Source organism: Microcaecilia unicolor, chromosome 6 (genome assembly GCF_901765095.1).
Source record: "Microcaecilia unicolor chromosome 6, aMicUni1.1, whole genome shotgun sequence".
Classification (NCBI taxonomy): Eukaryota; Metazoa; Chordata; class Amphibia; order Gymnophiona; family Siphonopidae; genus Microcaecilia; species Microcaecilia unicolor.
This window is the reverse complement of record NC_044036.1, coordinates 143,090,516-143,116,447: the sequence shown is the minus strand read 5'-3', so window position 1 is coordinate 143,116,447 and position 25,932 is coordinate 143,090,516. Positions and strand designations below refer to the sequence as shown.

The window sequence follows — 25,932 nt, the reverse complement described above, 5'->3', positions numbered from 1 at the left end:
TCTAGTGAATGGGACCCTTTGCCCCCGCACCTGCACACACCCACCTCCTGACCCCCGCTCTGACCCTATCTGCAGTCCTGCACCTCTCCCTCTACCTTTACAAGGTGGAGGCAGAAGGGCAGGAGCAACAGCTTCTCCCTCCTGCCTCGGGTCCACCTGGAACAAAATAGCAGCACCCAGGCCCTGCCCAGTGCATTCTTGGATGTACTGGACAGGGCCAAAAAACCATATAAGGAAAAACTCATTGTATGGTGTTTAACCCCACCCATTGCATCCCAGAATGCATCGGGCAGGGCCTGGGTACCGCCATTTTGTTCCAGGCAGGCCAGAGGCAGGAGGGAGGAGCTGTTGCTCTTGCCCTCCTGCCTCCATCTTGTAAAGGTACAGGGAGGGGTGCGGGTGGAGTCAGGGTTGGGACCGGGAGAGGGGTGTGTGCATGCACTGGGGGAAGGGGCCCAGTTCACTAGACTACCAGGAAAAAGTTTTAAAAAAGAAGTGTGGGGTTGCGGGGAGGGGTGGGGGGTCTGGTGCATCAGAGCCGTCAAATATGTTTGACATCTTGGACTCGCAAACAATGAGCGATGCACAAAGGGGGATCTGTGCAGCTCATTTGCATGTGATCCTCTTTGTGCATGGCTCTCTGTTTTGCGAGTTGCTGAATTTTACTGAGGCAGCTGTATTTTACGGCTTCCTTTGTGCATCAGGCCCTCAGATCCTAAAGATCTATGATGGATCTCAAGTCTAGAGGATCAAAAACATCATTTTATTTTTAAAATTTTTCTAGTTTTGTAATTAACAATTGGAATGGCATCTGAGTGAATCCTGGAAAGCTGTTTCCTCCACTAGACCATAGATGTAAAAGTCTTAGTTCTTCATTAGAATCCCATCTATACTACAACCACGTTTACCTCTTAGGTTTCATTTTGTGTGATTTTTCCTTCAAATGAAGAATAAAAGTCTTTCTTGGGTAAATATTTGGCAGAGGGCTAGGGGTGGTGTCATTTACTCTACAAGAAAAAAAAAAAGAAACAACCCAACAACTCAACCTGTCAACTGATAGGCGTACTAGATCCAGAATTGTTTTCTCACAGCGTCGTAACCTGATTTCATTCCAGCGTATGAACTTTATACATGCTTACATTCATCCATCTAAGCCTACATGCTTTCTAAACCCTGTGTGACTGCAGCACTTTAATCTTTACTGCAAAATGAACACGGGGCAGCGCCACTGTTCAACTCATGTACTGAGGTGGAAATCATCAGATGCCACTTGCTGACTCGGAATAATGTTTGTCTAAAAGTATGATGGTAAAAATACATAGAACAAGAGAGGAAATGGAATTACTACAGTAAGATTTGCATCCCATACTGTGGTATTGATCTAGATACTTTTGCACAGTGCTACAATATAACCATAGAACCTTTATAATGCATTGATGTCTTACTTTCATACAGTAAGCTTTATTTAATGTGGGGCTGCTATAAAATCATGAGTACTGTGAAACAAGTTGCTAAACAATGGATATTTACTGTTTCCGATAATGCTAAGACTAGTGTACAGCCACGAAACTAATTAGTAGCAAATCTACCTGAATTCTGGAAAGTAGTTTTTTTAGTCAATGCAATCAATAGAAATCAAACAAAATTAAAACATGGAAAAGAAAATAAGATGATACCTTTTTTATTGGACATAACTTAATACATTTCTTGATTAGCTTTCGAAGGTTGCCTTTCTTCATCAGATCAGAAATAAGCTATTTCTGATCTGATGAAGAAGGGCAACCTTCGAAAGCTAATCAAGAAATGTATTAAGTTATGTCCAATAAAAAAGGTATCATCTTATTTTCTTTTCCATGTTTTAATTTTGTTTGATTTCTATTGATTACCTTTAAGAGTGAACTAACACGCCTAACACACCTCTTTACTTTAGTCAATGCATAAACTGTGGTATTTGCTGCCAGTGGATATCATCAACAGTAGCAATCTAGCCGAGTTTAAAAATGGTTTGGACAAGTTTCTAGGGGACCGTTCCATTAACAACTAACGCTATTTATCCAGACAGCCTTAGTTTCCTCCATCCCCCATTTCTGAGAGTGAGCAGTGGATTGGACTTTCCTTTTTTATGTGACTGTGGGCCAGATGCACTAAATGAGCTATTAACGAGCAAGTAGTAAACCCTGGCATGCACTAAAGGCTTCTCTGAGCCATTTTCCCATCACGGTAGCAGCTAACGAAAACGGAATGCAGATGAGCAAATTGTGTAGAAACTCTATTGTAATGAGATGCACTACCGGTTTCCAATTGCCGTAACGCTGGAAAATCTAACGAGAGGTCTGTACCTCTCACTAGGGCTGCACAGGATTCAAAACTTCTATAAAAGTAGCAAAATAAAATTGGGGGGAAAAAAGTCCAAGTGCTCATCAGGGACGTCCTTTATGGACGTCCTTCACTCGAAACAATGCCCAAGTGCTCATCAAATAACAAAAAAAAAGTGCTACGCTTTAAAAAAGACGTCCTTTTTTGCCGTTATTCCTCCCCCCCCCCCCCGCAATAATTAAAAACGTCCTTTTTGGATATGCTTCACTCAGCTGAGAGACCTGGAAGTCTCTGAGCCAACCACAGTGTGTTTAGCTCAACTACACGCGTTGTGATTGGCTCAGAGAACTTCCAGGTCTCAGCACGTCCAAAAAGGTTGTTTTTATTATTGGGGGGGGGGGGGGGGAATGACTACCAAAAAGGATGTCTTTTTGGATGGCCATCCTCAACTGCATCGAGCCGCATTGGAGCCGTGGAGGAGGTGAGCGGCGCGGCATCTTTCTTTTGGGCGGCACAGGGAGGCGTATTTGGCATGCGCAGAGTAGCCAGCATAGTGCTTGGCTGCTCTGCGCATGCTCGACTGACCGACTGTTTACCGATGGAATAGAGAATGCAAGAGAGCTACAATGAGCAGCTTATTTGCATTCCCTTTCCTTAATGCATGCCCATTCCTTACCGATTCGCTAATGGAATCGGTAAGGGAAGGGCTCTAACGATTCTTTAATGCATCTGCTCCATGTGTTGGCCACTGTGGGAGGCAAGATATTGTACTCAATGCACTACTTGTCTAATTCAGCTTTCTACATCTTCTTAATAGTGTAATGTCTCTATAGGGTACCGGCGGCGGCAACAGTATCATAGATCATTTGTAGTGTGTAATTCATCTGAGTTCCCTGTTCAATTGCTTATTCATCACCTGCTATATGACAGTGATTGAACCCCTTAGGAATTGAAGCCAAGAACAATTGTTAATGTCCGTTGCTTACCGATTACATAGCGAATCGGAAAGCAACGGGAATGCATCAAGGAAAGGGAATGCAAATGAGCTGCTCGTTGTAGCTCACTTGCATTCTCTATTCCATCGCTAAACAGTCGGCCAGTCGAGCATGCACAGAGCAGCCAAGTGTTATGCTGGCTGCTCTGCGCATGCCAAATACGCCTCCCTATGCGGCCCGAAAGGAAGACACCGTGCCGCTCACCCCCTCCACGGCCTGCTGCAGGAAGGCTCCAATGCGGCTCGATCCAAGGAGAGTGCAGTTGAAGACGTCCATCCAAAAAGACGTCCTTTTTGGATATCCTCCCCCCCCCCCCCCCCCGCAATAATAAAAACTTCCTTTTTGGACGTCCTTCACTCAGTTGAGAGACCCGGAAGTCTCTGAGCCAATCACAGCACGTTTAGCTCAGCTCAGCTAAACGCGTTGTGATTGGCTCAGAGACGTCTGGGTCTCTCAGCTGAGTGAAGGACTTCCAAAAAGGAAGTTTTTATTATTGCAGGGGAAGGACGTCCAAAAAGGACGTCTTTTTTTGAAGCAGAGCACTAATAACCTCTAAAACTTATGGGTGGGTTTTGTTGTGGTTTTTTTTTTGAGTGAAGAACGTCCATAAAGGACGTCCCTGACAAGCACTTGGACGTTTCCCCCCCCCCCCCCCATTTTTTTTGTTACATTTATTGAAGTTTTCAATCCCACGCAGCCCCAACAAGAGGTGCAAACCTCTCGTTAGGATTTCCAGTGTTAAGGCAATCGGAAAATGGTAGTGCATCTCATTACAATAGGGTTTCTACACAATTTGCTCATCTGCATTCCGTTTTCGTTAGCTGCTACCGTCATTAGAAAATGGCTCGGAGAAGCCTTTAGTGCATGCCAGGGTAATCTACTTGCTCGTTAATGGCTGGTTAAGTTTAGCGCATCTGGCCCTGAGTCAGTAAACTTTTACACTCTGTGGAAATGGGGGGGGGGGGGGGGAACTTAGAGAAAAAGCCCTTAATCTTACTGGTCTAAACCTGTAAGATTTTGGGAAAAGTATATTGTAGTGAAACAGAATACTAGTAGACAAACAAAAATCAAAGCAGTTCTCAAAATCAAAAACCATGTCCCAAAATTATTTTGATTTTTATGTGAATTATTTCCAACTTTTGTGTTTCTTACTATTATTTAGCAATTTTGTGAAAAAGTGTTACAGCTGCATCCCAACAGTGAAGATTTTTTATTTGGATGTTCTATATAAAATGTAACCCCCCACCCTGTTTACTAAGTCATGTGGTTTAGTAAACAGGAGGTTAATTTTGTGAAATATATTTTTATTGTATGTTGTGTAGCCCATGTAAATTTATTAGCATTATTGAATAAACAAGTTAGATATTTTCCATGAAATAATTTATTTAAACCATTACACATCTTTGTTTATTTTGTTCCTTGAATATTTTGTATTTAACTCATTGAAGATGGTGTGTTTTTGTGTAGCATTTTTTCATGGAGGCAGCCAAGTTTGACTGCTTTGGCATAAGAAACTATTTTGGGCATTTCCTCTGCTGAAGATTTTCGTATTCCATTGGAAATCTATCTCTGCCTTTCAGACTTCTATTAGGAAGAGGAGCTTTTTGTATAGTGACTTTATGTTGCCATTTCTGAGTGTGTGTGGTGTTTTATATAAGTTTGTTTTTTGGCATGGCTTTTGGTTATGAACTTCTTTGGGTGTTCATAAATTTGCCAGCTTTCTGATTATTTACTGGAAATATAATGGGGCAGAGATGTGTGTGCAAATTAATTGGCTAATGCAGGGCCGGTCCTAGGGTCTCTGGTGCCCATCTGCAGACTATGAGTTGACGCCCCCCAGCATCTCCTTTCTCTCTTCTCCCAACCTGCCCCTGTCCATCGATTCTTCTTCACCCCCATCCCCCTCCCATTTATGGCCACCTGCCCGCCCTCTTCTCCCCCCAACATCCCCCTTTTTCTTCTTGCCACCCTGCATCTAAGTCTTTTTAATTTTATCTCCATCCCAGCAGCCACGTCATTTGAAAGCCCTGCCTATCTCTAGCCTTCCCTCCCTTCGTGAGTTCATTCCCTCAGAGTCCCGCCCTCGAGGAAATGACGCCAGAAGGCGGGACTCTATGGAATGAACTCACAAAGGGAGGGAAGGCTAGAGACAGGCAGGACTTTCAAGTGACGCGGCTGCTGGGATGGAGGTAAATTAAAGATTTAAACCCCCAAGGGTGGCGCAGTATGGCGGCGCAACATCGCCCTTGAAGGCAGGCATCCCCCTGCGGTGCTTACCCCGCTTACCGGGTTTGACCGGCCCTGGGTTAATGAGCTGTTAGCCATCAATAATAGGGTGCTCTCAACCATTGTGATGTTAATTGGCACTCATTAAAATTTGTACATGAATCTTATTCGATAAGGCAAGGTGTCTAACTCCCATGCATATCCCAACATGGGCCATGGGAGGGACATAGGCATGTCAGGGGCATTTTAAAAAGTTATGCACATGCTTATAGAATACTGAGTAAGTGTGTCTTAATTGTGTGCCAGCGTTTTCACCAGGTTTCAGCAGGCGTACGTTTGGCGCCCAAAGTTAGGTGCAGAAATCAGTGCTACACACTATTCTATAAAGAGGGTGTGTCCTATATAGAATAGAGTTTAGAACCTTTTTACCAGTTACTATTTTTGAGCAGTATTTATAGAATTCCCCTCCATATGTAACCCCCCCCCCCCGGGATTCTATACATAGTGCCAAGATTTCTGTGTGGAAATCGAAGCATATCCATAACAATGCGCATGACCTAATTGGTCATGACCCTGCCCATCTTCAAATCCTTGCTCAAAGCCCACCTCTTCAATGTCGCCTTCGGCACCTAACCACTACACCTCTATTCAGGAAATCTTGACTGCCCCAACTTGACATTTCGTCCTTTAGATTGTAAGCTCCTTCGAGCAGGGACTGTCCTTCTTTGTTAAACTGTACAGCGCTGCGTAACCCTAGTAACGCTCTAGAAATGTTAAGTAGCTAGTAGTAGTAGTAGTCAGCAAGCTAATCAGTGCCAATAATTGGATGTTCACAACCAATTATCAGTACTAATTGGCATTAATTAGAATTTATGCGCACTACTTGCTAAGCGTATTTTGTAAAGTGGTGCATGTAAATTTAAATGCGAGCTGCCAAAAAGGAGCACTGGCATGGGTGTGGAATGGGTGTTCCCAACATTTACATGCAGGGTTCTAGAATACACCTGCTCTGCGTCTAACTTGGGAACCAAATAAACCAGATCATATGTTTATTTGATCAAACTCCTCTCCTATCATCACTGGTCTTCGTTATTTTTTTTTGTCTTTTTCTCTTTTTTGTGGTTTTTGACTTTCTTCCTTGTATGTAAAACTCCCAACATTTCAGTGACGACAGGATAAGGGTTTGATGGAATAAACATATGATCCATCACTCCTCCTGGCTGAGGTCTTCAGAAAACAATCACTGATTTTGGTTTATACATAAGCACATTGGTGTATTTGAAATTCTTTGATATTCTTGCCACCTAGCAGCCAAGCACTGGCGTGGCTGCTAGGCGTATTCTATAAATCAACTTAAGCATATTCTATAAACCGCGCCTAAATCTAGGCACAGTTTATAGATTATGCCTAACTGGAATTTTTTTCGGCACCATAAATAGAATTTGGTCCATAGTGTGTACTCTTTCTGTGAACAACATTCATTTCAAACGACAGCCCATCCCATCTTTACTGATTTTTCCCTTCTCTGAGTGGCCAGAAAGACTCACTATTGGTATCCATCCTCTTAGCACATTTTTAAACAGCAAATGATCAGCGTTATAGACTGCTAGCCACATCAGTTATGAATACAGTGCGAAAAAGCACCAAGTTGCTCCCTCTGCAAAAGTGACAAGAAGCACAGCAAAATGAATTCCTGAAAACACTGAAAGAACTGTTTTAACCTGCTGCCTTCACACTGACCTATTATTTATCTCCTGTTTCTTGTTCAAGGGGAAATTTTCATCTCTCTTCCTGGCCAACTAATGATTCTTTGATTATCCATTCACTTGAGATTCTCTTAAGCCAAAACAGACATTTTTCCTCATTTTGCCTGACGGAGTGATAGCAATAGCCACTGCTTTTGGATTACACAATGTCACAGGTCTGTTGTTGTTTTTTTTCTCTTTTCCTATGAAACATAGCATGTATAATTTAATTGCAATACTACACACAACTATATACCATCTCTGGGAACCCATCAAGCTCAGGTACTGATATGAAATGCAGAAGTCAGGACAAACACAGTGAATTCACAAAAGTTTGACAAATTACTACTGTGATTTTAAAAACCAAAGGCTTACTTTTTTCTTATTTAACTTGTGAAACTGTTCATTTCTAACCCAGCCCTAGAGATCCTAATTTCTGACTTTATCAATACCTTCTACTTCAACTGCACACCAATATCTTTTCCAGCAATGCTGTTGTTCAATTTCACTCAATACATTCTGCTATATTTCATATTGTAGCACATAGACCGATGATGACAGTTCCTCTTAATAGTGGTCAGATTATGTCTCCACTAATAAACACCCATAATGCACAGGGGTAGCAGGACACGACTAGTAAGATACAGTGAATTACAACATCAAAGAAATACAGTACTTTATGTGGGATATTTGTATTTGGCATCAGCCTTAGCACAGTATCAGAGAGAGGGAGGGAGGAATGGGAGAGCAAGGTAGGAATCCTGACTTTCTTGCACTGAGAAAGGATGGTTGAGACGTGATAATCAATTTTTAATTTGTTGTATTATGCAATTACTCTAAAAGGTTTGGCACATTCCTCAAACTTCAGAATGGCCATATTTCTAGTGGATGTTTTGTACTGGAAATTATGAGCAGAGGGAGTCAGCAAAGGTTTTAAAGTTGTGAGAAAAAATGGTCTCCTGACTAGGACCAGACTTTTTTTTTTATTTGAGCCCTGAAGTGCTCTAATGATGATGATTATTATTTTTACAGGAAATTGAATCCTCCTGCTTTGTCAGTTGGTCCTTACATGAGTATATCCCCCAAGGGGGTTGGGTGGCATAGAATTATACCCCCATATTCAACAGCATTCAATTTCAGCCAAAAGGCTGGGGAGGGGCCACCAGCAACTCAAAGCTCAAAACCCCTATGTTTGACCCTCCACTTCATCTTAGCCAAAAGGCTGAGAAGCAATTTGATTTGCTGCAGTGCTCTGTTGGCTCAGCATACAAATGTTCATACTTGCTCCCCTCCGCTGGCTCACTCACTGAATTACTTGTGCAAGAGTTCCAAGGTTTTCTGCTCCATACGGTGTTTACATTCACGACACAAATGTGAAGTCTACTCGAGATACTCGAGATTCAGTACCAGTGCAAACTGCAGGCTCCCCCATGCTTCTAGCAATACCAAATTCCAACAATTTTCCCCAAACACTGCTGTTTCTATGACCTGCCCTTGCCTTATTTTATTCAATAAGGGCAAAGGGATTTTGAAGAATAATTCGGGTGCTTCCAGAACCATGTGATTCCTTACATAACTGTCCATCTCTCAGCAAGATCAGTGCTGAAAAATTCTCTGAATGAATGGGCCCTGAGACATTCAGAGCAATTCTGAGATCTTACTTTTAAGAGTTAATGGCAAAAAAAAAAAAAAATCACGATCTGTGTTTTTCTTATTGACAGACACCTAATTTAGCGCAACTTGTTTCAAAAAAGCCTTTACGCCAATTTGAAATGCTACATTGTCAGATGTCAAGAAACATGACCCACCTACCTTCTGCTTACCTCGTCCCTTATTTCACAGCTTAGCTTTCTGCCTTTATCCGTATCTCCCACTCCCAGTCCCTCCCTACAGGAAAACATACATCACAGAGTAATGCTGGGTGCAGTCTGTACAGAAAGTCAAAATCACCTTTTACCCTGTTCACAGAAGATCAGTGAGATCAACTTGCACCTAAAAATAGCAAATTAAACTTTACATTCTTATTTTTTTTAAACAATGAACTGTACAAAAGGAGACTGCTTAGAGAATGTTGTCAGCAGTGCAGTTACAAGAGTTTCATTTGGTATTCCCCATTTGTGGAATATAATATCTCCTATTTACAGCTTTCCCAGTTCATTACCCAGGGTTGAAAAGAGGCAGAGTTGGCTGGGGGTGTTTTCTGCTGGGAAGCAATGAAAGTTCAGCTAGTTTCCAGGGGGGGGGAGGGTAGGAATAGTTTTTAAAACTCCATTTGTTATGTTTTCGATTTTTTTCACTCTTTCCATTTTGTTTTCTTTTTTGTTCGTTTGCTCTATAAAGCAGCAGATTTTTGCGGGGGTTAGGGAGGTTGTCCTCAACTTGGAATATATTTTTGGGGTAATTGGGGGTCCTTCTGTTCTCTTCCTCCGCTGATACTTTTACATTTTATGTACATTCAGTGAGAAAAGCAAGAGGCGGTGAGTCCAAGAGGGAAAAAGCGAGGCCAGGGAGGGTTGGTAGCTGCCAGTGGCATCTTTGATTTGGAAACATGTCACCCAGAGATGGCGAAGAAAAGAGGCATTATGGAGCAGGAGGAAAATGGGGAGGGAGACCCATAGATGGTAGGCATGGTGATCAGAAGAATTTCCAGTAAGTGGGAGGATACTTCAAACCGTTGGTTGCTTTCTCAGTTTACTTTATATTCTCTGAGAAAAAAAGAGAAAGAAGAACAGTTTTAGAAAAGACAGGACGATATCTACAGTCTGCAATTCTCTTTACGTAGGTATGACATGGAGAGAAATAGAAGTGAAAAGAAAAAAAACATTCACACGGCAATGAGTAAGAGCAGAGTTAATGCTTTTTATTCCCCATTATTATGGGTCTCTGATAATGGATACAGATGATGTTGGAGGGTTGTTGTAGTTCATCAGCAAGTTTATTCTAACTTGACCCTTTCCCTATGTTGTACCAACTTTATTTATTTATTTATTGCATTTGTACCCCACATTATCCCACCTTTTTGCAGGCTCAATGTGGCTTACAGAGTAGGGTTATGTTAAAGTCAGTACATGATTAAAATACAGTTGATCAAGGGCTGAGGTAAACAAGGAGTTAGCTAAAGTCAGTACAAGATTAAGAGATAGTTGGTCATGAGCTGAGGTAAACAAGGAGTTAGATGGACAGATGCTGGGTGGCTTATGTGAAGTGTTTTAGGTGTGCTTGGGTGGTCTGTGTGATAGTGTAGAATCCAGTTATTCTCCCAGGGAACCAAGGAATTATTTCCCCTGACATGATTACTATCAAGAACTACAGTGATGCCAATGCAATGCTTCTCTAGTTGTTGTTGTTGTGATTTTTGTCACATTCTGCCCATGATTTCCTTTCCATATAAGGTGACATTTGGTAGGTGATGATGGGCCTTACACCGGCCCAAGGGTTGGAATTCCTCTGAATACCTCCTCTGAGACACCTCATGGGCATTGCTTGTTGGTCAATGGTCACCGCTACTGAAGCACCTACCTGCAAGATTCCCTCCCAGGCCAGTGCCTGGCTGGCTCAATTAGATGGGGGATCAGAACCTGAATCTTAGACATTACATTTTAGCTTAAGCTACAACACTGGTCAGCACTGCACCCCTTTATTCTATGCAGATTGATTTCCCTTATAATTAAACTAGCAACTGAAAAGGTGATGAGAAATGGCCCAGAGAGAGTAAGGTCTGGATACCTGCATAGAACTCAGGTTTGTTGCCTAATGCAGCAAAATGTGGGGTGCAATAAAATACTGTGGCAGGTTCAGGCCACAAGACCCCCATTACCCAGTTAGCTCTCACTGATGTGAGCAATGTTTTGTGGCCCTTGTAGTGGGTGTAGAATCAGGGCAGTTTTGGCAGCCTGAAACACAAGAGTATGGCTGTCGAGAATGCCATGGGCTGCTGCCTCAAGAGCAGTGAATAAAAAAGGAGTTCTCCACAAAATAAAAGTACAAACATTTATTTAAATAATTTATCAAAACAAATAGACACCTGCTAGAATTCAAGCAAAGGTTGCTTTAGACTAGAGCCTCACCCTTACTGGTTAGGAACAGAGACATTTCCAGTCTTTGTTTTGATATGTTTTTAATAACCTTTTGTACTTTTATTTTTGGGAAACGTCCTTTTTCATTCACTGCTTTTTGAGACAGCTATCTTGCACTAGGTCTTCTCCTTCATATGCTGTATTTGGTCTACCTCTAATTTTTCTGTGTTTTGTAATTTACCCATAGGGGATTTTTTTTTTTTTTAAAATACTAGGTAGCCCAATCCTCCCTTTAATCATAGAGATTCTTAAAGTTAAGCTTATCTACAAGGTAGTTATTGCTTGTAGGACTTTGTCACTTTATTACACAGCAAGTGTGAAAAAAAAATAGTGAACATGACACACTTTCTCTTGCATATACAGGGGCAAAGAAGAAGGAAGAAAACAAACCAAACTGAAAAGAAAATAAGCAAATAACATTTCCAAGACACACTCAATAGTTCCCATTCTGGGCCATGAGGTGTCACCATTGCTCCACCATCTTTGACCTATCTACTAATACTGAGACAGAGACAAACTGGAAACTCGGAATATAATGTTGCTGGAGCTTTAAAACTGGTGCTGATGGACTGTAACACACACAGAACTTACCGCAGTGCCAACAAAATCTGAAAAAAATAAATAAATAAAAAAGACACAGTTAAAAGATGTTTCTTGAGGTAGTAGAGATTGTTATTGAATATAATATTGAGAGTCACAGATGTTTAAATATACTGGATAAACATGTGTTTATTAAATAGACAAATATAAATATATAAATATACACACACTCATAAAATGAGTTGGACAAATAGAAAATTCTGGTTGGTTAATATGCTTTGTTTCTTTGATTGTTTTGGTCAAAAATGCTGAAACAATTTATGTAAAGAGAAAAAGATAAGAGGGCAGGGCCTTTCTAGGATATCCACAATGAATATGTATGAGATAAATTTGCATATGTTGACTCTTCAATGTATGCAGATTTATCTCATTAATATTCATTGTTCATATGCTGAAAACCCAATAAGCTTTGGGGTCTCTGAGACAGGTCTGGGAAACTCTGGAATAAGGTGTTGCAATAATAAAATAATAAAGAAATGGCCCTGAATCCAGTTTTTCGATGTGAACGTGCAGTTTTGGTCATGTCTATATAGCTTTTATTAGAAAGTGTCATCCCTTCACTGCTTCAGATGCTACTGTTGTATGAAAGGGTCACACCGTGAGTCTGAACTGTTGGTCTCATGGGTTGCAGTGCCCTATTGCCTATTCAAACACCCCGTGATAGCTTGCTCCATTTTAAAGCACTGACTAGGCAGGAAGCAGCTTAATTGTTACAGTTTTAAAACCCTCCTTTTAATGTTGTTGACAGAGGATAATGTGAGAATGAAAGCACCAGACCTCTCCTTTTAGAGTTGGGGGTGACAAAGTCCACCCTTAAGGACCACAAGCAATTCTTTTCTCAGAATATCCCTAACAAAGATGTGTATATGCATACTACAGGGTTAAATATTATGGTAAAGAACAATCAACTAATCAATTTAATATATGTTTGTTGCTCAAATTCTTCAAACTTCTAAATTACCAAAACCATACCATGCATTTTTATATTTTATTCATCAAAATATACTAAAATTCTATGATTTTATATATATATATATATATATATATATATATATATAAAGGTTTTGGAGTAATTGTGTGGTTTTGGAAAGAAAATGGTTTTGATCATTGAATTTTAGTATATTTTAATGAGTATTCTCCGAGGACAAGCAGGCTGCTTGTTCTCACTGATGGGTGACGTCCACGGCAGCCCCTCCAATCGGAAACTTCACTAGCAAAGGCCTTTGCTAGTCCTCGCGCGCCCATGCGCGGCCGTCTTCCCGCCCGAACCGGCTCGTGTTCGTCAGTCTTCTTTTGTCCGCGCTCGGTACGGTCGTGTTTTCGCCGTGTCGGGCCCCGCAAAGTCGACCTCGCGAGTTCGTCGTGTTGTTTCAAAAAAAAACAAAAAAAAAAAAACCCATTCTGTGTGGAAAAAGACTCTTTGGTCTTTTTTCCCCCCGCTATTTTCAGCTTTTTCGCCCCGGTAAGTTTTCTTTCGTCGTCGGGGTAGGCCGCTTTTAGGCCTCGGGTCGAAGTTTTCTTCCCCTTGTTTTTTTTGGTGCCTTTTCCGCCATTTCGACTTTTGATCTCGCCGGCATGATTTTTCTGCCCATGACATCGAAGTCTCCCAGCGGCTTCAAGAAGTGCACCCAGTGCGCCCGGGTCATCTCGCTCACTGACAGGCACGCGTCGTGTCTTCAGTGCTTGGGGGCTGGGCACCGCCCGCAGGCCTGTAGTCTGTGTTCCCTTTTGCAAAAGCGGACTCAGGTAGCGAGATTGGCCCAGTGGAACGTTTTGTTCTCGGGCTCTTCGTCGGCATTGGCACCGGGGGTATCGTGTGCATCGACGTCTTCAGCGTCCAGACCTTCATCCTCGGCCACCAGTGCATCGAGTGCATCGAGGCATCGGCCCTCTGCATCGGCGCTGAGACATCGGACAGCTGCATCGACGTCGGTGGTACCGGGACCTCGTCGGCTGATGTCGTCGGACGGTGGTGCTTCGTCTGGAGTGCAGGTGAGGGCTGTCCATTCCCCTGCTGGTGGCGGTGAGCCTTTGGGTGGGTCTCCCCCTACCCTGAGGGCTCCTGCGGTACAGCCCCCCCGAGACCGACCTCCTTCGGCCTCGGCCCCGAGGAAGCGACGGCTGGATTCTACGTCCTCCTCGTCGGTGCCGGGAAGCTCCGGTGACATGCTTCGTTCCAAGAAGTTGAAGAAGCATCGTCATTGGTCTCCTTCCCGTGTCGGCACCGAGAGCTCTGGGTCGCCGAGGGAGCCGGCACCCAGCAGGCATCGGCACCGAGAGGACCGCTCACCCTCTGTTCAGGAGGTGTCGATGCGCTCCACTCTGGACAGCCCGGAACAGCCTCCACGCCCGGAACAGGTTCTGACGTCGACGCCTGCATCGACTTCCATGCCTTTCTCTGCAGCCGCTCTGAACGAGAGCCTCCGGGCCGTTCTCCCAGAGATTCTGGGAGAGCTGTTGCGCCCTAACCCTCCGGTACCGGCGGTGCTTGTGCCACCGGTACCGTCGAGCGTGGCACCGGCTGGCCCATCGCCCGAGGTGAGGTCTCCGGCGTCGGTGCCACGTGCGGTATCGGCTGCCGTCGCCTCCCAGGAAGGCTCCCCGACTACGTCGGCGGAGGGAGCTTCGCCGATGCGGGCGAGGGAGTCTACCTCTCGACGCCCCCATCGTGGACGTGGCTCCACAGAGTCGAGTCGGGCGAGGTTGCAGACACAGGTCCGTGAACTTGTGTCTGACACCGAGGGTGAGGCCTCGTGGGAAGAGGAAGAAGACCCCAGATATTTCTCTGACGAGGAGTCTGAAGGTCTTCCTTCTGATCCCACTCCCTCTCCTGAGAGACAGCTTTCTCCTCCCGAGAGTCTGTCTTTTGCTTCCTTTGTCTGGGAGATGTCTACGGCCATCCCCTTCCCGGTGGTTGTGGAGGACGAGCCCAGGGCTGAAATGTTTGAGCTCCTGGACTATCCTTCTCTACCTAAGGAAGTGTCCACTGTACCCATGCACCATGTCCTAAAAAAGACATTGCTGGCGAACTGGACCAAGCCTCTAACTAATCCCCACATTCCCAAGAAGATCGAGTCCCAGTACCGGATCCATGGGGACCCAGAGCTGATGCGCACTCAGTTGCCTCACAACTCTGGAGTTGTGGATCTGGCCCTAAAGAAGGCTAAGAGTTCTAGAGAGCATGCTTCGGCGCCCCCGGGCAAAGACTCTAGAACCTTAGACTCCTTTGGGAGGAAGGCCTACCATTCCTCTATGCTCGTGGCCAAGATTCAGTCCTACCAGCTCTACACGAGCATACACATGCGGAACAGTGTGCGGCAGTTGGCGGGCTTGGTTGATGCGCTCCCCCCTGAGCAAGCCAAGCCTTTTCAGGAGGTGGTCAGGCAGCTGAAGGCGTGCAGAAAATTCCTGGCCAGAGGGGTGTATGACACCTTCGATGTTGCGTCCAGGGCCGCTGCTCAAGGTGTGGTGATGCGCAGGCTCTCATGGCTGCGTGCCTCCGACCTGGAGAATAGAATCCAGCAGCGGATTGCGGACTCGCCTTGCCGTGCGGATAATATTTTTGGAGAGAAAGTCGAACAGGTGGTAGAGCAGCTCCACCAGCGGGACACCGCATTCGACAAGTTCTCCCGCCGGCAGCCTTCAGCCTCTACCTCTACAGGTAGAAGATTTTTTTGGGGAAGGAAGACTGTTCCCCACTCTTCTGGCAAGCGTAGGTACAATCCTCCTTCTCGACAGCCTGCGGCCCAGGCTAAGCCCCAGCGCGCTCGCTCTCGTCAGCAGCATGCGCCTCAGCAAGGCCCCTCGGCTCCCCAGCAAAAGCAAGGGACGAGCTTTTGACTGGCTCCAGCAGAGCATAGCCGACATCCAAGTGTCAGTGCCGGGCGACCTGCCAGTCAGAGGGAGGTTGAAAGCTTTTCACCAAAGGTGGCCTCTCATAACCTCCGATCAGTGGGTTCTCCAAATAGTCCGGCAAGGATACACCCTCAATTTGGCCTCAAAACCTCCAAATTGTCCACCAGGAGCTCAGTCTTACAGCTTCCAGCACAAGCAGGTACTTGCAGAGGAACTCTCTGCCCTTCTCAGCGCCAATGCGGTCGAGCCCGTGCCATCCGGGCAAGAAGGGCTGGGATTCTATTCCAGGTACTTCCTTGTGGAAAAGAAAACAGGGGGGATGCGTCCCATCCTAGACCTAAGGGCCCTGAACAAATATCTGGTCAAAGAAAAGTTCAGGATGCTTTCCCTGGGCACCCTTCTTCCCATGATTCAGGAAAACGATTGGCTATGCTCTCTGGACTTGAAGGATGCCTACACACACATCCCGATACTGCCAGCTCACAGACAGTATCTGCGATTTCAGCTGGGCACACGTCACTTCCAGTACTGTGTGCTACCCTTTGGGCTCGCCTCTGCGCCCAGGGTGTTCACAAAGTGCTTGGCTGTAGTAGCAGCGGCACTTCGCAGGCTGGGGGTGCACGTGTTCCCATATCTCGATGATTGGCTGGTGAAGAACACATCCGAGGCAGGAGCCCTGCAGTCCATGCAGATGACTATTCGCCTCCTGGAGCTACTGGGGTTTGTGATAAATTATCTAAAGTCCCATCTTCTCCCAGTGCAGAGACTCGAATTCATAGGAGCTCTGCTGGATTCTCGGACGGCTCGCGCCTATCTCCCAGAGACGAGAGCCAACAACTTGTTGTCCCTCGTCTCGCGGGTGCGAGCGTCCCAGCAGATCACAGCTCGGCAGATGTTGAGATTGCTGGGCCACATGGCCTCCACAGTTCATGTGACTCCCATGGCCCGCCTTCACATGAGATCTGCTCAATGGACCCTAGCTTCCCAGTGGTTTCAGGCTGCTGGGGATCTAGAAGACGTAATCCACCTGTCCACGAGTTTTCTCGAATCCCTGTATTGGTGGACGATTTGGTCCAACCTGACTCTGGGACGTCCCTTCCAAATTCCTCAGCCACAAAAAGTGCTGACCACGGATGCGTCTCTCCTGGGGTGGGGAGCTCATGTCGAGGGGCTTCACACCCAAGGAAGCTGGTCCCTCCAGGAACGCGATCTGCAGATCAATCTTCTGGAGTTACGAGCGATCTGGAACGCTCTGAAGGCTTTCAGAGATCGGCTGTCCCACCAAATTATCCAAATTCAGACAGACAACCAGGTTGCCATGTACTACGTCAACAAGCAGGGGGGCACCGGATCTCGCCCCCTGTGTCAGCAAGCCATCAGCATGTGGCTCTGGGCTTGCCGTCACGGCATGGTGCTCCAAGCCACATATCTGGCAGGCGTAAACAACAGTCTGGCCGACAGGTTGAGCAGGATTATGCAACCTCACGAGTGGTCGCTCAATTCCCGTGTAGTGCGACAGATCTTCCAGGTGTGGGGCACCCCCTTGGTAGATCTCTTCGCATCTCGAGCCAACCACAAAGTCCCTCAGTTCTGTTCCAGGCTTCAGGCCCACGGCAGACTGGCATCGGATGCCTTCCTCCTGGACTGGGGGGAGGGTCTGCTGTATGCTTATCCTCCCATACCTCTGGTGGGGAAGACTTTGTTGAAACTCAAGCAAGACCGAGGCACCATGATTCTGATTGCTCCTTTTTGGCCGCGTCAGATCTGGTTCCCTCTTCTTCTGGAGTTGTCCTCCGAAGAACCGTGGAGATTGGAGTGTTTTCCGACCCTCATCACGCAGGACGAAGGGGCGCTTCTGCATCCCAACCTCCGGTCCCTGGCTCTCACGGCCTGGATGTTGAGAGCGTAGACTTTGCCTCTTTGGGTCTGTCAGAGGGTGTCTCCCGTATCTTGCTTGTGTCCAGGAAAGATTCCACCAAGAGGAGTTACTTCTTTCTGTGGCGGAGGTTTGCCGTCTGGTGTGACAGCAAGGCCCTAGATCCTCGCTCTTGTCCTACACAGACCCTGCTTGAATACCTTCTGCACTTGTCTGAGTCTGGTCTCAAGACCAACTCTGTAAGGGTTCACCTTAGTGCAATCAGTGCATACCATGACCGTGTGGAAGGTAAGCCGATCTCAGGACAGCCTTTAGTTGTTCGCTTCATGAGAGGTTTGCTTTTGTCAAAGCCCCCTGTCAAGCCTCCTACAGTGTCATGGGATCTCAATGTCGTTCTCACCCAGCTGATGAAACCTCCTTTTGAGCCACTGAATTCCTGCCATCTGAAGTACTTGACCTGGAAGGTCATTTTCTTGGTGGCAGTTACTTCAGCTCGTAGAGTCAGTGAGCTTCAGGCCCTGGTAGCCCAGGCCCCTTACACCAAATTTCATCATAACAGAGTAGTCCTCCGCACTCACCCTAAGTTCTTGCCAAAGGTTGTGTCGGAGTTCCATCTGAACCAGTCAATTGTCTTGCCAACATTCTTTCCCCGTCCTCATTCCTGCCCTGCTGAAAGTCAGCTGCACACATTGGACTGCAAGAGAGCATTGGCCTTCTACCTGGAGCGGACACAGCCCAACAGACAGTCCGCCCAATTGTTTGTTTCTTTTGATCCCAATAGGAGGGGAGTGGCTGTGGGGAAACGCACCATATCCAATTGGCTAGCAGATTGCATTTCCTTCTCTTACGCCCAGGCTGGGCTGGCTCTTGAGGGTCATGTCACGGCTCATAATGTTAGAGCCATGGCAGCGTCGGTAGCCCACTTGAAGTCAGCCTCTATTGAAGAAATTTGCAAAGCTGCGACGTGGTCTTCTGTCCACACATTCACATCTCATTACTGCCTGCAGCAGGATACCCGACTCGACAGTCGGTTCGGGCAGTCAGTTCTTCAGAACCTGTTTGGGCTTTAGGATCCAACTCCACCCCCCGAGGGCCCTGTTTGTTCTGTTCCAGGCTGCACTCTCAGTTAGTTGGTAAATTTTTTTAGGTCAATCTCAGTTATGTCCTCGCCGTTGCGAGGCCCAATTGACCATGGTTGTTGTTTTGAGTGAGCCTAGGGGCTAGGGATACCCCATCAGTGAGAACAAGCAGCCTGCTTGTCCTCGGAGAAAGCGAATGCTACATACCTGTAGAAGGTATTCTCCGAGGACAGCAGGCTGATTGTTCTCACAAACCCGCCCGCCTCCCCTTTGGAGTTGTGTCTTCCCTTGTCTTTGTCTTGCTACATACGGGACTGACGAACACGAGCCGGTTCGGGCGGGAAGATGGCCGCGCATGCGCGGTGCGCATGGGCGCGCGAGGACTAGCAAAGGCCTTTGCTAGTGAAGTTTCCGATTGGAGGGGCTGCCGTGGACGTCACCCATCAGTGAGAACAATCAGCCTGCTGTCCTCGGAGAATACCTTCTACAGGTATGTAGCATTCGCTAAATATGAAAATGCATAGTTTTGGTAATTCAGAAGCTTTAATAATTTGAACAACAAACATATATTGAATTAACAAAGATATGTGAGATAGATTTGCATGTCCAGTACCTTTCTTTCTCTTGCATATTTAGTAGGGATATCTTGAAAACCTGACTAGTTTGAGACCCTTGCCACAGAGCAGCAGAGACTCTTGCCACAGTGGGATGTAGTGGAGTAGCCTAATAGTTAGTGACTGAGAGTGGTTCAATTGCTCAAACCCACTAGTTATTGACAAGCTGATCCAAAGACTAGAGCTCATTCAATTATTTGAAAGGAGAAAGATCCCTCAGAAACCACTCGGTTTAAAAATCCTAGGTTACAACTGGCATTAGCCGCTGATCTGTTTGTATCATGGGGATCAAAACTCCTTATTTTTTTTTTGTATGTTTATGTGCAATCATTTAAAGTGCATCAAAAATCTCTATGATAGAGATTTTTGATGCATTTTAAGGGGTCCTTTTACTTAGGTGCACCGAAAAATGGCTTGCGTTAGTGTAGGCACAGATTTTGGGTGCACACCAATCCATCTTTCAGCGTGCCTGTAAAAACGCCTTTTTAAGAAAGTTCTTGGGATAAAATATGTCTTTTTTGAACCGGATCAGCTTCAAGTTTTCTTAGATAGTAAAAAGATTCCAGATAATCAAGAGGTTTAGAGAATAAGATTTCTGATTAAGAGTAAAAGTATGTGAACTGACCAAGCCATTTTCCTTAAATTGGTGTTACTATAAAAATATCTCCTCATTTATAAAGCTTTCCCCCCCTGCTTTTTTCTTCTTATTGTGGTCTAAGAGAGTGATTGACTGTGGATAAAACATATTCTTGCTTTTATTTCCTTTTCTTTTTATGTATTGTACTAGACTACAGTCATCTCTGTATTACTGTTTGCAAGTGACCCTTGTAAAATGAAAGATTATAAATAAATAAATAAATAAATAAAACGTTTTTACTGAAAATGGATGTGCAGCAAAATGAAAACTGCCACGTGTCCATTATGGATCTGAGACCTTACCGTCAGCCATTGACCTGGCGGTAAAGTCTCATGCAGTAACTGGGCGCTAATGACCTACATGCGCCAAATGCCACTTGCTGCACGTAGCTGACGTGCGCCAGAAAATAAAAAATATTTTTCGGGCGCACGTAGCAGACACACGCCAGGAATGAAATTACCACAAGGGCCACGCGATAGCCGTGCGATAACTCCATTTTGGCTTGTGTTGGGCATTGCGTAGACGCTTACACAGCTTAGTAAAAGGACCCCTCAATGATCGCACAAACAAAGAAGGAGTTTTGATCCCCATGACAGAAACGGATCAGCGGCTTAAGTTAATGCCAGCTGTAACCTAGGATTTTTAATCCAAGAGGTTTCTGAGGGATCTTTCTCCTTTTCAAATAATTGAATGAGCTCTAGTCTTTGGATCAGCTTGTGGTTTTGAACATTAGTATAGATTTACCATATTATACACTAGTATTTACTGCACATTTGAAACCTGGTTCAATTCCCACTGCTGTTCCTGGTGATCTTGACTAAGTTACTAAACCCTCATTACTTCAGGTACAAACTTAAGGTCCAGTGGTAAAAAGTGGCCTTAATGTTCCCTTACATTGGTCTTTCCCACACACTAAGGCCATTTTAACTGCTGGGGTAAAGTGACCAAATTTCCTATTCTTTTGTATTAATGGCCACATGCTAATTTTGCTTGTGTCACTACAAATCCTCTCCGAATGAGTATGTATCAGTAATTTTTGTACACATTAAATTTTTATACTTTTTAAAAAAATGTTTTTTTATTTTATTTTTTTAGTTTCATACAAAAAAGGGATAGGAAAAGCCTCAACTGACTCCTTTAAGGCTAAACACCCACATCTATCTAGGAGTTCACAGCGTCATCATAGGCTGAAAAACCTCCCAAAATGTTTAATAATAAATCATTTCAATTCAAAAACATGAGCTTTTACTTAACTTTTAGCTTTCAGTAAACCTGCTGACTCTTCCATGAAGCGGTTCTATTCCACAGCCTATTGATTTTACTTCAATTAGAACAAAAATGGATTTTCCGTTTACGGACATTAGAGCTGGCAGGCTTAAATCCAAAAATAGAATGGTGTCATTTTTTTCTAACAATAAGAAACATATGGATTGCCGAGGCGGACGCTTGAAGAGGAGAAGCCTACAGTGATTGGTTAGCTGTTTTCCATGGCGTCTGACGTCAGTCTTTAAATATGAGCGCTATGTTTTCTAACACTGTGAGAATCAAATGACCACGAAGTATTGTGAGATGCAAGTATATATTGAAGTTTTAAATTTTAAAAAGATTTTTGAGCATGACAATGATTTGACTCTTCATTTCTGTTTTCGTTTTGACAGCTTTTTGTTCCACGAGCCCTGATGAAGGTCAGGCTGTGGAATAGAATCGTTTCATTGAAGAGTTAGCAGGTTTATTGAAAGCTAAAAGTTTAAGTAAAAGCTCATGTTTTTGAATTGAAATGATTTATTATTAAACATTTTGGAGAGGTTTTTCAGCCTATGATGATGCTGTGAACTCCTAGATATATGTGGCTTTTAGCCTTAAAGGAGTCAGTTGAGGCTTTTCCTTCGCTTTTTTTGTATGAAATTAAAGAAATTAAAAAAAATTAAAAATAAAAAAAGGATAAAAATTTAATAAGTACACAGTTTACTGATATATACTCATTTGTAGAGGATTTCTATTGACACAAGTATATAATTATCCTCAGGACCCCCTATTTGTAAAGTTGCACATGCTAATTTTGCCATTAGTGCATGGCCATTAAAACAGATTAGCATGTGAGCACAGACCACCACCCATTATGTAGGTGGCAAGGTGCACACACTAAGCATGCAGGAGGGAGGGAGGGTGCGAGGAGAGGGAGGAATGTGTCCCCCCCATCCATCCCTAGGTGCCCTTAAAATTGGAGGGCTGGCTACACCCCTGCTCTTCAGTGATCCATGCCAGTGTTTCCAGGCTGGTTTTGGAGTGCCCTATAGCCATTCTGGTTGTCAGGATATCCACAATGAATATGCATGAGATAGATCTGAATGCACTGCTTCCAGTGTGTGGAATTCTATCTCATGCATATTCACTGTAAATATCCTGACAACCAGATTTGCTAGAGGGTACTCCAGGACTGGCAGAAGAAACAGTGGTCTATGCTTTACATTCAAAATTGCAATTTAACATTTATAGACCACATTATATCTCAGGGAATCTGGGCCTTTGTGATGAAGATCAGCACGGCTGCACCCTAACTCACTCAGCAGCAGAGGATCTGTAACTATTTGTAGAGTGGTCCATTGTATTTTGACGGCATTTATTTATATGGCTGTAAACAGCTCTGGACTGTCCTATTGTTCCAGAGGGACAGTATAGAAATGCTTGAAATAAAATACAGCATCAAGCTTGCCAAAAGTATTCTTTTAGTGCAAATAAGACCTTTGTAAGATGCGCAGGGCCTTCCACTTTCCGACTATTCCTGGCAGTAGTGGAGAGAGAGCATTAAGGTGGGGCATAGTTAAATGCTGCTATGTTTTGATCCAAATTTGTATGGCTATCCTTTGGCTGATTTCTTCTAACTATAATGTAGCAAATTTTCCATTTCAAAGACATGGATATTTAGGTTGCGATTTTTGTTTAAACAGGATTTTAATTTGCATCCCCCATCCCTTTTGTGCAGGTTCTCAGTCTCAGTCAAAAAGCCAAGAAGGAATATCCTCAACTCATGGAACTAACCTCAAATTAGAATTTGCTCACACCTTTATCAGTTGTAGCTCAAGGCAAGTTACATTCTGGTACAGCAGGTATTTCTGCCTTTTTACTAAACCTTAGCGTATGCTAAATGCTGCATGTCCTGTTTTATACCTATGGACCACATGGCAGTTAGCATATGCTAATATCCATTAGAGCCCCTAAGTTTGTAGGTGAGTAGAGGACTAAGTGACTTGGCCAAGATTGCAAGGACCTGCAGTGGGTTTCAATTAGGCTTCCCTGGTTCTTAACCTGTTGCTCTAAGGATAATGGGATTTGATACAATCAAAACAGTTTACAATTATTATATGTAGGTACTTTCTCTGTCCTTACTGGGCACTCAATTTATATTTTTGTACCTAGGGCAATGGAGGATTAAGTGACTTGCCCAGAGTCACAAGGAGCTGCAGTGGGAAACAAACCAAGCTCCCCAGGATCAAAGTCCTGCACTAACCATTAGGCTACTCCTCTAGCAACATTCCATGTAGAATCTCAAATAAAGAAAGGGAAATGGGACTTGATATTCCGCCTTTCTGTGGTTTTTGCAACTACATTCAAAGTGGTTTACATATTATATGCAGGTACTTATTTGTACCTGGGGCAATGGAGGGTTAAGTGAGTCACAAGGAGCTGCAGTGAGAATTAAACCCAGTTCCCCAGGATCAAAATCCGCTGCACTAACCAATAGGCTGCTACTCCACTCTAACTATAGGTGTAAATATTGGTGAGGGTAGACAGGTCTTCGCTGGTCACTTAGCCTAACTCTCCTCCCTTTAGATCTTCAGATCAGTCCCTGAGATCCCCAACATGTCTGCTTTTCAAAGGCTAATTGATTTGGTTCTGTATAAGATTGGTAGGATCTGCTTGGCTGAGTCTGGGTGGTGGAAAGACTGAATAGGGCATTGGGTTTTGCAAACATGTTTTCATGCAGGAAGTCTGCATGTTCACCCCAAAGCTAATTGAGACAAATGTTGACTTATTATTTAGAAAACTGCTCCCATACCACATCCAGCTACATTTGATCTCTTATTTTGCAAACACTTCTAGCAATTCTAGACTCTTTGTCCTGTAGTTAGACTAGTATCCTGCTTTCCTGATCCTTCTAGGGAAGTTATAATTAGCATCACTAGATGTTTCTACATAGTAAATAATCTTAGAGACACTGGGCTTTAAGATTCCTTTAAGAACTGGGCAAGGTGAGGATGTGAAGACCCCTGGTGCAAGAGGCTACTTTCTTTTTACCTATCTCATTGCTCCCTTATCCCAACAAAAACAAGCATGGTTAGCAGGTACTGTTTCATGAAAAATAGCCATTTCATATTTATTCAGTTTTTAGAGATGTTATTTAGGGATCTTGTTGGTGTGTACCCATGGGGCTGTGCTTGAATCTCAACATTTTCTCTAAATATGGTATGAGTTTATGAAGTGGAGTTCAAGATCAGTGTTTACCAAATGATTTAGTAAACCTTGTCTGCAAGCTTCCTCATTAACATGATCTCAACAAGTTGACCCCCCCTCCCCCACCCAACAGAGAGAGCCAAACAGACAGCTAGTGGCTGCAAAAGGAGTGTGAGCACCTGGAATTTTTTCTCTCTCCTTACATGAAATAACTTGTGCCAGGTTGAATTCATGACTGTATTTCATCATCTTAAAATATAGGGTTTTTTCCCCCACTGGTTTTTAAACAAATGTTCCAGAGAGTTGAGACATTGCAAAATTTGTAGAGAAGAAACCTCAAGAGAGAGGAGACAGAAAGTTAAAGAAAAGCAGATGAACCAAAAAACGAGGACAGAAAGAAAGAAAGTGATAAAAAGGACAGAGAAGAAATAGAGGGAAAGAGACAGATGGATCTGAATAAAAAGACATTTGTAAGTTTTGATTTAAAGAGAGAGGCAAGAGAGTTTTCAGAATCTCTCACTTAATTACCAAACTGATCTAGTCCCATCTCGTAGCCCTCGAATTCCACCTGACTCCATGAGTGCTGATCTGAGGTGACATTTGTCCAAGAAAACCCCACCTGCCATGAGAAGGGCACTTTAACACGTTGAAGAAAACTTCACTTAATGCAGCAGTGCCTGAACTGAAAAGTTGAAGCTTAAGGTTCTTTTTTAACCCCTTTTCTTTCAAGTATTTTTACTTTTCAACTCATTTCAAAGCATTTTCTTTGCCTGTTCAGTCAAGCTAAGGTTGGGGATAGCCATAGCTCACCTTCTCTGTTTCTGTCAATGTGTCTAGAATATCCCAAGATCCTCCCTCCATATAGTAACATCATACATGGTGCAAATAAAGATTACTGTAATTGGTTATTCCAGTCTGCACTGCTAAGGATACTTCCTATTTGCCAGCCATAAAATCTGACTGCCTGTAGGATCTTTCCCCTTATTTGAGTCCATTTTGAATTCTTCTTTAATTTCCTATGAAACACCATAAAACTTCCCACACCTAAATCCAACATCCAGTCTCTATTCCGTCTCCCCCCACCGTAGGCCTTATCACCAAGTTTTTGTAATAATATAAACAGTTACCGAAACCAGCAAAGCTTTTTCCCCAAAACTAATGCCTGACGTTAACATGTGGCCACCTGTTCCCAGGGCTTTGCGGTTTAACCAGTAAGACCGTATAGAAAACAAGCAGAGGGATGCTTGCAAATTAGAACAAGCTAAGTTGTGCATAGACTATTATATAATTGGATCTGCAAAAAAAAATTCTGATGAAAAGTATTCTGTGATAAGGATGTGGAGGGTAGATCATTCTCTGCCACAGTTCAGAGTTTTAAGATTTTGAGCGTGCCTAAGACTGACTTAAGCTCCAAGAAGCAATTATAATTTTCCCTTTCTAGATAAGAAGGCAGAACTCAGG

General features: G+C 44.0%; 1 protein-coding gene across 1 annotated transcript in view; it reads right to left on the bottom strand.

The window, feature by feature from the left end:
• Nucleotides 1-9,978: 9,978 nt before the first annotated feature.
• The window catches only part of LHFPL4 (LHFPL tetraspan subfamily member 4), a 149,603-nt gene continuing 133,649 nt past the window's right edge, over nt 9,979-25,932 (bottom strand). The window contains exons 3-4 of the mRNA XM_030206761.1: nt 11,950-11,966; nt 9,979-9,987 (exon numbers count right to left, since the gene is read on the bottom strand). Of these exons, the coding sequence (XP_030062621.1) occupies nt 9,979-9,987; nt 11,950-11,966 (26 nt within the window). The remainder of the gene's footprint in view (nt 9,988-11,949; nt 11,967-25,932) is intronic.